Below are 13,162 nucleotides of genomic sequence, written 5' to 3'. Positions count from 1 at the left end.
TGATTCTCTGTATTTTTAGGCCTACTAGAGAAAACTGGTTTGAAGAGGCAAATGAAGAAAAGAGACCATGTGTTTCTCTGTTTAAGGCTAGACACTCTCACAAAATGTAGCAACCAAGCAGCAGAAGGCAAGTCTCCTGCTCACCTTTCGTCTCTTCTTTTGCTTTTTGTGTCGCTAAATCTGCAAGCCAGTGCAAGGCTGATGACGGGGCTGTTTCTGGACAAAGTGGTCTGTTAGTCTTTGTTTCACCAGTGTTACTGGCTGGTAATGTCTCTGTTTTTGCAGACTCTTCTATCCTACTATCGGTTGCTTCAGACTTTGGAACAGCGTCCGTTTCTAGCTGCCCCACTCCTGCTGTCCCTGCTCCAGTGGAAAAGGTGCTCTCGTTTCCAGAGACTGATGCACTAGGATTTATACTTGGAAGCTAAAACAAAAATATAAATATCTGTTAAATACTGAATAAAGGGCAGAGTTCAACTAGAGAACAACTTATTTATCCAGTGCTGTCTTTTGGGTTTTTTTTTTTTGTTTGTTTTTGTTTTGTTTTGTTTTTACCCCCCCCCCCCCCTTAAATTCACAGGAGAGTCCCATTGTGCTCATGTAGCAGCAGAGTGCAGGAACTTCTGATCTGTATACCTTAGACCATCCACTGCAGGGTTAATTTTTACCATGCACTGCTTTGCCATTTCTTAAGACAAGTACAGGCTTTTCAATTCCTTTGTATAGGAGTGTTTGTTTTGTTTTTTTAAAAGATAATTTGTGAGCAGTAATAGAATCCCTCTAGACTCAACATTCAGGAACCATATCAAAGTAAGGGCACATGTGGCAAGCTACTATCATAGTACTTTGTTTTAAGCTACGGCATAGATATGAATGGTTTTATACCCAAACTTCTACATAAGAAAGATTTTTAGCTCAAATATCCACTGGCAAGTAACAGTTACAGCATACCGTCCTGAAAAAATCCCATTGCTAATCAAAAATGTCCCAGAAGACTTTTGCTAAGCCAAAATACTCAGCAATACATACTGAGAAAATAAAGTCTGTGTTTCACAACAAATTAGTATAGAAGATCTAACATTTTATTAGCTCTTAAAAATGTTATGTCAAACGAGGAAATTCCAGCCCTAGATTACATACCTGTGATATTCCGTTAGTGACAGCAGGTCTCAACACCGATTTGTTCTGCCGGTTAATACAAGGACAATTAGCTTTAATACCCCATTTGCCGCGTGCTGCATGAACCATGTCTCCAATATTGTAAAGGGCTAGAAATAAAAGACAAAAATCTTTAATATCACATGCAAAGAAATCTAAAAACAAGGTCTTAATTATAAAGTACACAGATTTCTCTTCTAATTATTATTGCTAAGTATCTTTAAGATCAAGTCCTGTAACACCACACATTTATCTTTGAATAGTGCAAAACTGCAGTAGTTCTTAGGACCAATTGTGAAAACTCCCACCACTGACCATCTACTTTTCCCTCCTATGGGAAAATAAAAAGATCCTTCTTGAAAATTAACCAAATTTAATGAACACAATTAAAAACAGAGTACAAGCAGTCACTGCTAGTATCAGAAGGGCTGTTCACTTTGAATCCGCAGCTTTATCTCATGTGGACTACCCCCCCAATCCTTCTGCTGTAGCAAAGGGAAGCCTCCTCTGCATCCTCTTCCACAGCCATGCTAGATAAAACAACAGTCAGAACACCAACCATCGTATCATTTTTTTCACTTGCTTTCTCAAAATTGGGATGAAACTTAGAATTGTTCCCTTCATGTTTCAAGCATTACCTGTGCCAGGAATGATCTGCGTGGGCATAAGATTCTCTGGTTCATGAGACTGCCCCTTGGCACATTTCAGCCAAGAGAACACTTCCTCATCACCAATCTCCTCTGTCTCTGGAATAAAGACAAAAAAATAAGTCTTGTATAAAAGTCACTAAAGCTTTACAATTCAGAATAATGCTGCTACATCAATATTGTTTCTCCAGGTACTTCACGGACCAGATGAATCTGCTCCTATTTTGGCAAGTTCAGAAATAAACAGAGACCATTACAACAGGATCTACAGCAATTTCCTTGCTGCTCCAGATTATAAGCTACCATAAGCATCTTCCCTTCATTGCTAGTAGCTCCTTGTTTTCCACTGCCCCAAATCTTAGCTTCTAGCCCCTATTTTTAAGATCATATTCTCGCTCTCATACTGTTTTCCTAAGTTATAGGATAATTTTAGCCTAACTTGTCATCATCTTCCAAGCTTTTTCACAAAGAGTATCTGCAGATCAGTTTAAGGAAGAAGCAACTGAATTCTCCTGCAATCAGCTCTACTGACAAAGCCAAAAAAATATATCTGTATCTCTCTCTATATATCAACAAATGAATAGACTGAAAATCAATCTGACAGATTTAGAAGTCTTTAGATTTTTAAGCCAAACTGTGCCTACAACTATGAAACTGCATGAGTTGCACACTACACTCTTCCTAAAAAAGTAGAGGATGAGAAGGATCATATACAACTTTATTTCAGGGTCCTTTAGACTGGGTATCTTGCATAGGCTGTTTCTATAGCACAGTTCAGAAACCTCTTGAGATGCAACTAATTGTATTTATGTAACATCTTGGTTCTCTGTTTAGGCCTATTCCAAGATTTCAGACTTATTAATAAACCATAATTATAATACTGATTTCAGGAAGACAGTATTGGCCAGCCAATATACATACATTTCACATTGTGAAGTATTTATCTTTTCAGTACTGGCCCTCCTCTGTATGCCAGTGAGTAAGAACTTCCCACATGCCCAAGACATCTCCTCATTTTGATCTATCCCAGGTAAGGATGTTGTATTTATTTACTTGATGTGAAAAGAAAGGGGGTAAGAGACCATTACCCTAGAATCATGGAAATCTCTTTATCATGTTCTGTCAGTCATATATTCAGTCCTAAATGCTTTTTCCAAATATGCACAATGCCAGATATAAGAAACCCTGTTCTGCTTTCTTTCAATTACTTCCATTGTACCTTGGTTAACCACATCTTTCTGTTATGGTTATTTCCTTGGTATATTCTAGCAGTAAGTTCATACACTGCATTATATAAAAATAGGTGAGGTTTGATCTATTTTTTTAAATTCATTGATTTATAATTCATTCAATACTCCCTGGCATCTTTATTATGAGTAGACAGCAGTACCCACATTTATGAACACCTTGTATTTTGTACACCTGTTCCATGTAATAGTCTATCTGTCACTAATAGCCTTATACATGTAAGGATTGACCACTGTCAGCACCCACACTACCAAAGAATTCTCAAGACAGTCAGATATGCACAAAAGCACCAGTTCACAGTTGTAAACACAGTATGCCTCTATTTGCTGGAACTGAACTTTTGGAATTTTCACAAATTATAAACCCAGGTGCATCAAGGAATCAAAGAGAAGAAAACTTTACAGTCTGTAATTTCTTTTTACAAAAAGCAGTTCTCTGCGGTCTCTGCTCATTAATCCATTTTGGGATGGTTTAGAACAGGTAAGGTACTTTTTTTTTTTTAATCGTTTTTGACTAAAAGATGGAACTACACAGCAGTCTGTCACAGCACACATCCTATGCCTGCTGATGTTACAATTTTAATATACAAATTTTAACTACATAGATAAAATACAGTTATCTAAGGAACAGGAGAATGGAACAGCAACAGATAAGACAGTGCTGACAAAATTCCGAACTATCAGCCTCCCATGCTAATACTCACTAACTCTGCTACAAAAACTTCAGCAATTTCCCAGAAACTATCCCCACTGAAAGCTAGCCAGTGCAAAGATTACAAGGGGGAAACCCGGTACTCACCACTACGTGGACGATTCTTTCTCAGCCGGTAACAGTCCAGACAGACCCCAAAGCCACACTTACGACAAACCCAATGAATATTAAAGAGTGTTGTCTCACATACGTCACACATTTCCCTCACGCCACGTACTGCTCGCTTCCATGCCACTTTCTCTACAAACAGGAGGAACGTTAGGAATTATTGCTTTGATATTTTGTCCTTCTCCCTTCTAATTTAGGAATAGCATAGTGACATCACTCAGGAAAATTTCACAGAAACATGGCTATCTGAAGGGGAAGTATAGAAACACACTTTTACATCCAAAAACACATTCTCTGAGTTGCTAGTCTTGTGAAGCTACCAAAATCACCATGTCGAAGAGGGGGTAAAGTCAACTCCCAAAACGCACACACAACAAGGATATGGGACAGCTAACATAATTCTGTAGTAACCAAATTTTAAAGAGCACTTATGGAAACTACAATAAAGTCATAAAACTTCTGCTAGTTTTATGTGCAGATATTGTAAACTTACAGAACTATAAAGCATGAGTATTTAGTTTTATTAATCAGAGCCCTGTCAATGCTATGAATTCCAAACTCTAACACATTGGGTGTGGAAGGGGAAGCCCTCTCCAACTGGCTGTCCTTGCACATTCCAAGAGTTAAAGGGGGAGGGGGAAGAAAAAAAAAAATCAGATAATCAGAGCTATCTGTGTGATAAGCTGAACTGGCTACCTTGAGAAAATTTGTTCCAAACCCACTTCCCTTGTAGTGGCAACACTGTCAACTAGTTGCTCAGCTGAGTCCTTGCAGGCTGAAAGTAGGCTCTGCTCCCTCCCTAGAAAATCCTGTGTTTTTGACGTGATGTCCCTGGAGCATAACAGGATAGGAATATATAAGAAAAACCGCTCATTAAAGCAAAGCTGGTCAGTGTGATAAGTGTTCTGGACTCATTTTTATTTTCTTAGGAGCATGGATCAGCTAATTTCTGCATTTTCTTACGGAAAAATAAATTAATGATGTCCGGGAAAGTTATCATTAGCTCCCTTAGTAGAAATGTTGTACTGACCCAAACGAGATATCCCAAATGCTGTCCCACAATTACATATACCCTAATGAAGTAAATATAGCCTTCTCTTTGGAAAAAAAGTAGTAGTACTGTAACAGGAACTACATTACTCTTTCAACTCTATTCCACTGCATCATACACACATTATACAGAGAAGACAGACAAAAAAAACACGTCAAAACCCAGCTTACGATGTGGCTCCACCATCATCATTGCCTCCTTCTCTGACATAACAAGCTGGCAGAACTGGTCCCCAACATTGGCCAGGATGTATTTTGAAGTCTCCAGATCAATCCCCTCTGCAGGTGAGGAAGAGGGAATCCACAGACTCATGGCATCAGGGTCGCTCTGCTGTGGGTTCAAGAATCCCTCTACTCGTAGGATACCTTTCCGGGTAAATATCAGCCTGCAAAAAACAGAATGAAGTAATGAGCAAGCTGTTCAACAGCCTTTAACTAATAATTCCACATGTCAGGGTGAAAAAATCTTGAGCTATAGAGCTGTACTCTATAGCCAATGCAATTAGTACATAAAGCCAAATAAAGCAGTAATAAAGTTACACAAAAGCAATGGCAGCAAAAACTATAAGAATGAACCCCAGGTCCCAGTAAGCATTGGTGGGAAATTCCACAGGTGTGAAGTTGCTATAGTTTGGTAAATCATGTTTTTTTAATACTATTAATACAATAAGATGATAAAACTCAATTTATTTGGTCTGCTAAATGACACTGTTCATAAACTTGCACACAGTTCATTCTCTATTTTAACTCAGGAGAAGATCACTCCCCAGCTTTGGGGGGACTAAATATTTCACTTCTCACTACTGCTGCTGGCACTTGACAACTGTTCTAACAGTTCATGTTACAAGACATACAAAAATTTTTATCATACCTACTGTTCTCGCCACTGCTCTCCACGCAGATGACCCAACTGTTTTATCAGTAGTTGTTGTATTAAAAGCAACTTCATTTTCCAACAAAAGCAATCTTGTCTTTAACCTCAATGCTAGATTATTTTTTTAGCAGCAAGCTCAGATGGGGAAGCAGTTACAATCTTTACTGGATGGATGGCACACACTAAGGATTCGCTTCCCCCTTTAGGTGCCAAAAAGTGAGCCACTATCTTTTTTTCCCATGATGCATTGCACTTGTTAGACTAGGCAGATAAAGAAGATCAGGAGGAACATGACTGGTCAACGAACTTTATGGTGTATAGGCACCAGAGAAAGAAATATTAGCCTCATGCTACCAATTTTTAGTTACTTGATAACTGAATTAAGATTTTACCTCTGTTCTGAACTTCCTCTGAAGAGGGGAAAGAACAGTTACTGCAGTACAAACTGCTACCTAGCAGTAAAATTCTACTCAATAAAGCACAATCAGTCTCCTAAGAGACCTGGAGGTTCCCTTAGTGTCATATAGCTATACCTTCCAATAAGAGCTCTTCCCCCAGCGCCCACACCCAGCGAGGGAACTCTAGTCAGATGGGTCAGATGATGGAAAATAGAAGACACTCAAAAGCTTAATTATTATACCAAAGCAAGTTAAATAAATAAAACATAATTACTTTGTGCTTGGACAAGGTCCAAGCTCTGCACATAGACTACATATGAAGGAAGGAAGGATTTGAGCACCTCCGGAAATGGAAGAAACGACAGGCCACAGTTGAGTCATCCTGCTCCTGTTCCTTAAATTTGCGGTACCGCTCCAGACGGCACTCCCGGCACTTGTGCAGATGTGGGGCTACATTGATGCAAGAGCCATCCTGGAGGAAAGGCTCACCTGACTGCTTCAGCTTCCTCACCTTGCTCATATCTTTCAGCACAGACTGGCCAACTGGGTGGGACAAGATAGGAGAAAGAATCCATTAGTTAACTGCAAAAGCAAAAGGATGCTAGCCCCCCAAAACATTTTCAAATATCTGTAAAAATATATTCCCATCAAAGATTAACAGCATGCTCATACCCATGCCAGCCCATTAAGACTGTTCATTTGCACAAACACTTTTACCAGTCTGCCACACACCATTGGAACAATGGTTATTTTAGAGAGAAAAGCTTTGTAAAATGAAGGGCCATCTGGTTAAATTAGGGCTGAAGATTCCTTATTTACAGATGGATACAGATACAGCTTTTGTTTCTTCTCAGTCTCCACACAGAAGTCAGCTACACTGGACAACACCTACAGCCCACTCACATCAAATCAATGACTAGTAACTAGGTACTTTTAATTAAGACTTAGACAGCAGTAAAATTAACAAACCCACAAGAAAATTCTAATGTTTTCAAGTCTGCCGCATACCAGCTTTGTCCTAACACTAACACACACACACACACACACACACACACACACACACACAGAAGCTGTACCATGTAGTTTGCCACGTAGGAAGTATCATCCAAGTATCCCACCCCTCCTTGTTTCAAAGACACCTGCCATTGGAGCCATCACCTTTTAGGGGAGCTGTGCGAGGCCGGCCCTTTGGGGCTTGCTTCCCTTTCCCTTTTCCCAGCAGCAATTCAGCATTGCGTTCTGCATTGGGGCCTAGCTTTGCCATCAGGTGTTCTGGGATTCCCTTCATACAAGCCTTGGCCTGGAGCTGCTCTTCAGAGTCACTCAAATCTGACAGGTCACTATTGGTACTAGAGTCTGAGTCCTGTTTGGATGTCAAGCTCCGCTCATCTAGAGAGAACCTTTTCACAGCTTCAAAGGGGGCTTTGTTCTCCTGGGGAAACTCTGTCTGTGAAGAGAAAAAGCCAGGTGGATGCCTGCCAAACACATTAGAAAAAGTTTTCAGAAGAGGATTGTCCTGCTGCCCAGGCCCAACAGACGGTTTTTCTTCTGTTGGGCTGGAGGAAAGTGTAGGCATCTCGATAGGCTGTGTCAGGCTGCCGGTCGGTGAGCTGGAACGGCCGTTCCCTACAGCGGAAGGGCTCTGAACACCAGCAGCAATTGTTGAACCTGCAGTACTGGAGACCATCTTTGAGGAATCAGTCGTTATAAACAATGTTTTCTTCTTAGCTAGAGAAGAGTCTGCAGAGGTGAGTGATTCTGGCCAGCCAGAAGTGGCCTTAGGACCCACAGGTGTAGAGGGAGTAGAAACCCCCGTCTGAGATGAAGATGCAAAGCTGCTGAAAGGACTAAGTTCTGCTTTCTCAGCAAATGCCAGGAAAGGGTTTGAGGGTTCCTCTCTTGATAGCTTTGGGGGCTGTAAAAACAGGTTTTCATGATTATCTGGGGGGCGAGTATTCAATATGCTTCGTGAAAAGGCTGGAGTGAGGGTGGGCATAGATTCCACAGGCAGCTTCCGCTCCACAGAACCGCCAGACTGGGCTCCTGGTTTAGTGTCCGTTGAAAGAACAACTTTACCTTTACAGATCCCAGCACCCACACTCTCTGTACACTGCTTGAACGAGTCCCGACTAGGGGCATCTTCGGCCAAACTCTCTGAAATGACTGTGAAGTAGTTACTGGAAGGTAGATTTTGGGACATGCACTGAAAAAACAAGTTCTTGGACAGATCAGAATCTTTCTGAGACTCTTGTCCAGTACTACAACCAAAGGCAAATCCAGAAGGCTTGCTTTCTGGAGTCACCACTCCATTTGATTGGCTTCTTCCACTCCCAAACACCAAGGACTGGGAAGCACTTGGGAGAGAGACTCCAAATCCAGAAGCAGTCAAAAGTGAGTTTCGGGAATTCTGAAACAAAATTAAAAAGCATTAGCCAATTAAAGGAATCTTGTTTGATTCAGCAATACTCTGGTTCATCTAATTACACAGTAACATTACTTATCCACCTGTAATGGAAACACTTAGCAGAAGTATTTACACTGAAGAAACTTCCTGTAAAGGTTCTGCTAGACTAATTTCTTCTACTTACAAGCTATCAAAACTAATAAGCTAACAATGTCTTACACATTGAAGTCACATGGGGAAGATGAACACTTGATGCCTTATCACATTTGAGAGCAAAAATGGGATACAAGACAAGATAGACTGTCTCATAAACATGCCAGTGATTTAAAGTACTGATTGCTTTAATTCAAATCAACAAGAAAGGAATCTCAATTCAAACAGCTTTTCAATAATCTCCCTTCTCTCCCCCTCCCCCCGCATAATTCTGATTATCTTCTCTTACCTAACCAGCACACTTAGGACAATTAACTTAGTTTGTAAAGTTAATTAAACAAAAAAAAAAAAAAAAAGGACTTAGCAAAGAGACTGTTCCTGATCACCACAAACCACATCTGCTGACAGGTGGACGCCTATGAAGAGGTGCCTTTGAGGGGATTACTCAGTAGATCTTAAGCATAAAGGCCTTAATTGTTACGCTCTTTAAATATGTAAGACTTTTCTTATTTTCAGGTTTCCACTAGATCCATCACTATAACATGGAATATTTACTTGCTCTCTTCTCAGCTTACGCCTACTCAGATTTCACAAGTCTCACAATCAGTCAGTTCTGTTGCAACTCATTATGTTCTGTGACTAACTCATCAGTTTTATTCCTCTTCTTCGAAATCCCGCTTAGAAGTCTTCTCATGAGCACTACCTAGTTAGTATGCTTTTATTCCACGGCCACGTTAAGTAGAATCACCACCTCTGCATGTGTGTGCGCGTGCACACACACACACTCCTTACTGACCATTAGTCTCACAGTAGATCTATTACATTGCAAACTGATGTTTACCTTGTTTCTCATTATTAACTTACAGCTGTAATAACTTTAACAGGATGGTCCTTCCATATATTAGAATATGAAACTTTTTTTTAAGCCAATAATAATAATAAGCCATTTCCAAAATTTGAACCCTTTTTATTTTTTGCAAATGCTGTCTCATACATGTTTTTTGCCATTGTTTAATCTAGTATTTCCAACAGTTTTTAAATAGCAAATGAATGTAAGACAATCCTATTAAATAATCTCATGGATCAAAGCACACTGACAAAGTAGATAGTCTGAGACCAACTGTGAACTATACGCATTTTTTTTTTTTTTAAATAGAGATTTGCATCAGGTCCTCCCCCTCACCAGCAACTGTGGAAAATACTATTTCAAATGGTACTTAGTTTCTTGATCAGCGGTCTACCCACAAATTCTGAGACCAGAGTATTAATAATGATTTAAAACAAATGATTTGGGGTTGGGGAAAGGGAGGAGATGTAATATCAAAGTTTCTCAGCACAATTAAAAAGTTCTTCTTTAGTACCACTGATGATAGAAATAATTTTGACCATTCACATATATAATTTGTACCTGCTCTCTAACTCTGAACTCTGGTTCTTTCTGAGGTCTCAGCAACTATGTAGCCCTCCTGCTTTCTACAATTGTATCTCTCCTTTACACATTACTATCTAGTAATTTTTCTCCCAAGATGAACATCTCACCTTTTCCCCTGTCCCATTAGCTAATGCAAAAGATAATGATGAAAATAATCCATTTACCATCCTGGCAATTTCCTTGGAATCTCTAACGTATCTCCCATTTTCATATTTATACAATAGATTATGAATTTCTTGATTTCTGCTTTACTCCTCAGAGCAGTGGGGTGGAGTTTTTTGATCTTTTTTTAAACTAAGCCTTCATTTGGTTACTTAAAAAGTCTTCTGTTTTGTTATTTAACCAGATTTCTCCTCTGTGTTTCTGTTTTTCCCCTGAAAACACAGACACATTACTAAAAGATCTTCAATTAGCTTTTGGACATGGCTCCTTATTCAAGTTGCTTCTAAAGGTACCTATCTCAAATATTTCAATGACTTCTCTGTTTTCAGCCTTCGATAGTAAATGATGCAATTTTTTTCTAGTTTTTCTAGTATGCAGATATCACATAGTTGCAACAGATGAGTTGGGCATCTGTAAGAGGGCCTCAAAATAGGTCCTCAGTTTTCTTTTTCTTTTTTTTTAACCTAAGTGTTCAACTCAGTACATATTCTTATGCTTATCTCTTGACATAAGGCAAGAGATATTAAGTCGGTTATCTTCCATGTGACACTACCAAATTAATTACATTAATGCAGTGCTTAGTCACTTTAAGGCTGCTCTGTGTAAGAAACTGCATTTCTCAGATTAAGGCTCAATAAAGATAAGAGTGCTGAAAAGCTGTCTCTGAGAATTCCTCTATCAGATAGCATCCTTTTCTCTTGGGTCCTTCTTTGGATCAGGTAATAGAAAGGCTCTTTTCTTTGCATGGTGGGGCAGAAGGGATTCATCAGAGAAACAGTTTTCTTAGTTCCATGAACACACTTCATAACAGGAACATATCACAAAAGATATGTTGCAAATGTGTATTTTTTCCTTGAATACGCTGGACTGCAAGCTACTCACCTCTCCCTGAGTTTGTGATCGGCTTGTTTTCAATTTCTCCTGTCCAGTAACTGCTGACATACTGGTATCGGAAATCCTCACAGTTGTTGGCGTCAAAGCAGTTGTTGTAACTGCTGCTGCAGAAGTTACCGGGCCTTGGCCAACCTGTTCCAGTGATTTTCCTGCCTCTTTACATCCAGATCCAACCAGCAATGTTGGCCCAGCCACAGAGGAAAACGGAGTGAAGGGTATTGGTGCGTCTCCACCAACCGGCTCATCTTGGACTACTAGCGTTCGGCCATTCTCTTTGGTGTAAGTGGCAAAACGAATATTGCGATTAATCTGAGGAACGAATGAAGGCAACTGTTTGGCCCTTGGATCCAGTCCCGTTTCATTATTGGAGCCTCCTTTCCAAGGACCTCTGCTTGCCTCACCTCCATCGCTACCATTGCTATCTGTCTCACCCCTCTCCTTTAGCTTCTTCATTGCAGGATCACATCCAGAATCTGAAGCATTTTTCCTCCTTCGTCCATCCTTTCCCTCCAGACTTTCTCTTTTCTTTTTCCCTTTAGATGATTTAGCTGCCTTGAGGCCCCCTCCCTGTAACAGACAAAACCATGCAATCACTACATAGAACAGACAGGTCTAACTCATTCCCCCTTCAAACAACATTTTCTTCATTAGCACAACGAATACACCACACTGCTCTAAGCTTAGAAACTTTCCTTTTAAACACAAATTGACAAATTTAACATAGGAAATTACATGAACACAGAACATAAGCATAAGAACAGTCTTGTCTTTTTTGTACCAGGACAGGACCTCCACGATGAGCTACTTAGCTGAGCTATTTTGCTACAGCATGTACCATATCATAGCAGATTTTGGGAAACACGCAACACAACCATATTTTAAAGTAGTTCTTGCTAACGTATGAAAACTATTTGCATACTACTTATACTACAAGTCTAACCTCGACAGTTCTTTTGAAGGGCAAACTTTTGGTCCACTACCTAGAATCTCCCAATATTTAACAGCAGACAATAGCATATCTTTCAGGCTAGGGCAAAAAAACCCAGGTCCAAATGTTATCATAGGAACTCTCTTAAATGAGGCAATAAAATACCAGGATTGTGTCACTAGTATACAGCCTGCTTCAGAGAGGCCAGACAGCATTTTTTTAAGACAGGCCTAAAAGGGTGAGCAGAGAAGCACAAAAGGATGATTCTGTAACAAGAACGCAACGAGCAGAGACATCCTTATCAGAACATTCTCTCTTAAAATGGAGAACAACAACCTTGAATACCAGAAATCCACCAAGATCCATGCTGAACTTAGCAAGACAAAGTTCAGCTAACAGAAAATAGATTATTTAAAGAAAGCTATAACCATTTGTCACAGTGGCAAAGAAAACCTTCCTTTTTCAATTTCAGCCAATGAACACAGCATGAGTTTTCAGTTGTCTCCATCTAAAACATCTAAACCTTTATGAAGCTCTACAATGTATATACAGAGACTTGAACTGTTGTAGTACCTCACTTGGAGAAGAGTTATCCATCACTACATGTATCAGTCGAGGATCCACTGACTTTATTTCACCACTCTGATTTTTATGCAGATTGGCATTGAGGAAGAAAGAGTAAGAAAAAACAAAGTTTAAGTCAGCATGTACAGTATGGACAGAAACCTTAAACACAAGGTTACTCTGTAGACCCTCTCCCATTTGGCTTTTCTTCCTCTGTCCCCAGTAATACTAAAGTCTTTCAGTTTACTTTTTATCCTTTTGCACCTTCTCCATTTCAGCAGCTTTCAGATTTGATTCCTTCTATTGTTTCATCATGTATTTGTACTGTACCGACCATCCCTAAAGACATTCATTACATTAAACACAATTTTCCTACTTCAAAGTCGTTTGAGTTGTTTGAGCCTTTTGTATATTCACTCTGCTGGATGTGG

General features: G+C 39.7%; 1 protein-coding gene across 2 annotated transcripts in view; it reads right to left on the bottom strand.

Moving 5' to 3' along the window:
• Positions 1–13,162, bottom strand: part of KDM3B (lysine demethylase 3B) — a 56,287-nt gene that overhangs the window by 18,994 nt on the left and 24,131 nt on the right. For both annotated transcript variants that reach the window (XM_064521211.1, XM_064521212.1), the window contains 9 exons: positions 12,741–12,809; positions 11,228–11,806; positions 7,353–8,601; positions 6,536–6,737; positions 5,094–5,308; positions 3,852–4,004; positions 1,797–1,904; positions 1,141–1,268; positions 145–424 (listed from right to left, as the gene is read on the bottom strand). In XM_064521211.1, the coding sequence (XP_064377281.1) occupies positions 145–424; positions 1,141–1,268; positions 1,797–1,904; positions 3,852–4,004; positions 5,094–5,308; positions 6,536–6,737; positions 7,353–8,601; positions 11,228–11,806; positions 12,741–12,809 (2,983 nt within the window). The remainder of the gene's footprint in view (positions 1–144; positions 425–1,140; positions 1,269–1,796; positions 1,905–3,851; positions 4,005–5,093; positions 5,309–6,535; positions 6,738–7,352; positions 8,602–11,227; positions 11,807–12,740; positions 12,810–13,162) is intronic.

This window comes from Dromaius novaehollandiae, chromosome 15, assembly GCF_036370855.1.
Source record: "Dromaius novaehollandiae isolate bDroNov1 chromosome 15, bDroNov1.hap1, whole genome shotgun sequence".
Classification (NCBI taxonomy): domain Eukaryota; kingdom Metazoa; phylum Chordata; class Aves; order Casuariiformes; family Dromaiidae; genus Dromaius; species Dromaius novaehollandiae.
Note: the sequence above shows the minus strand (reverse complement) of the source record. Positions and strands in the feature narration are given on the sequence as shown.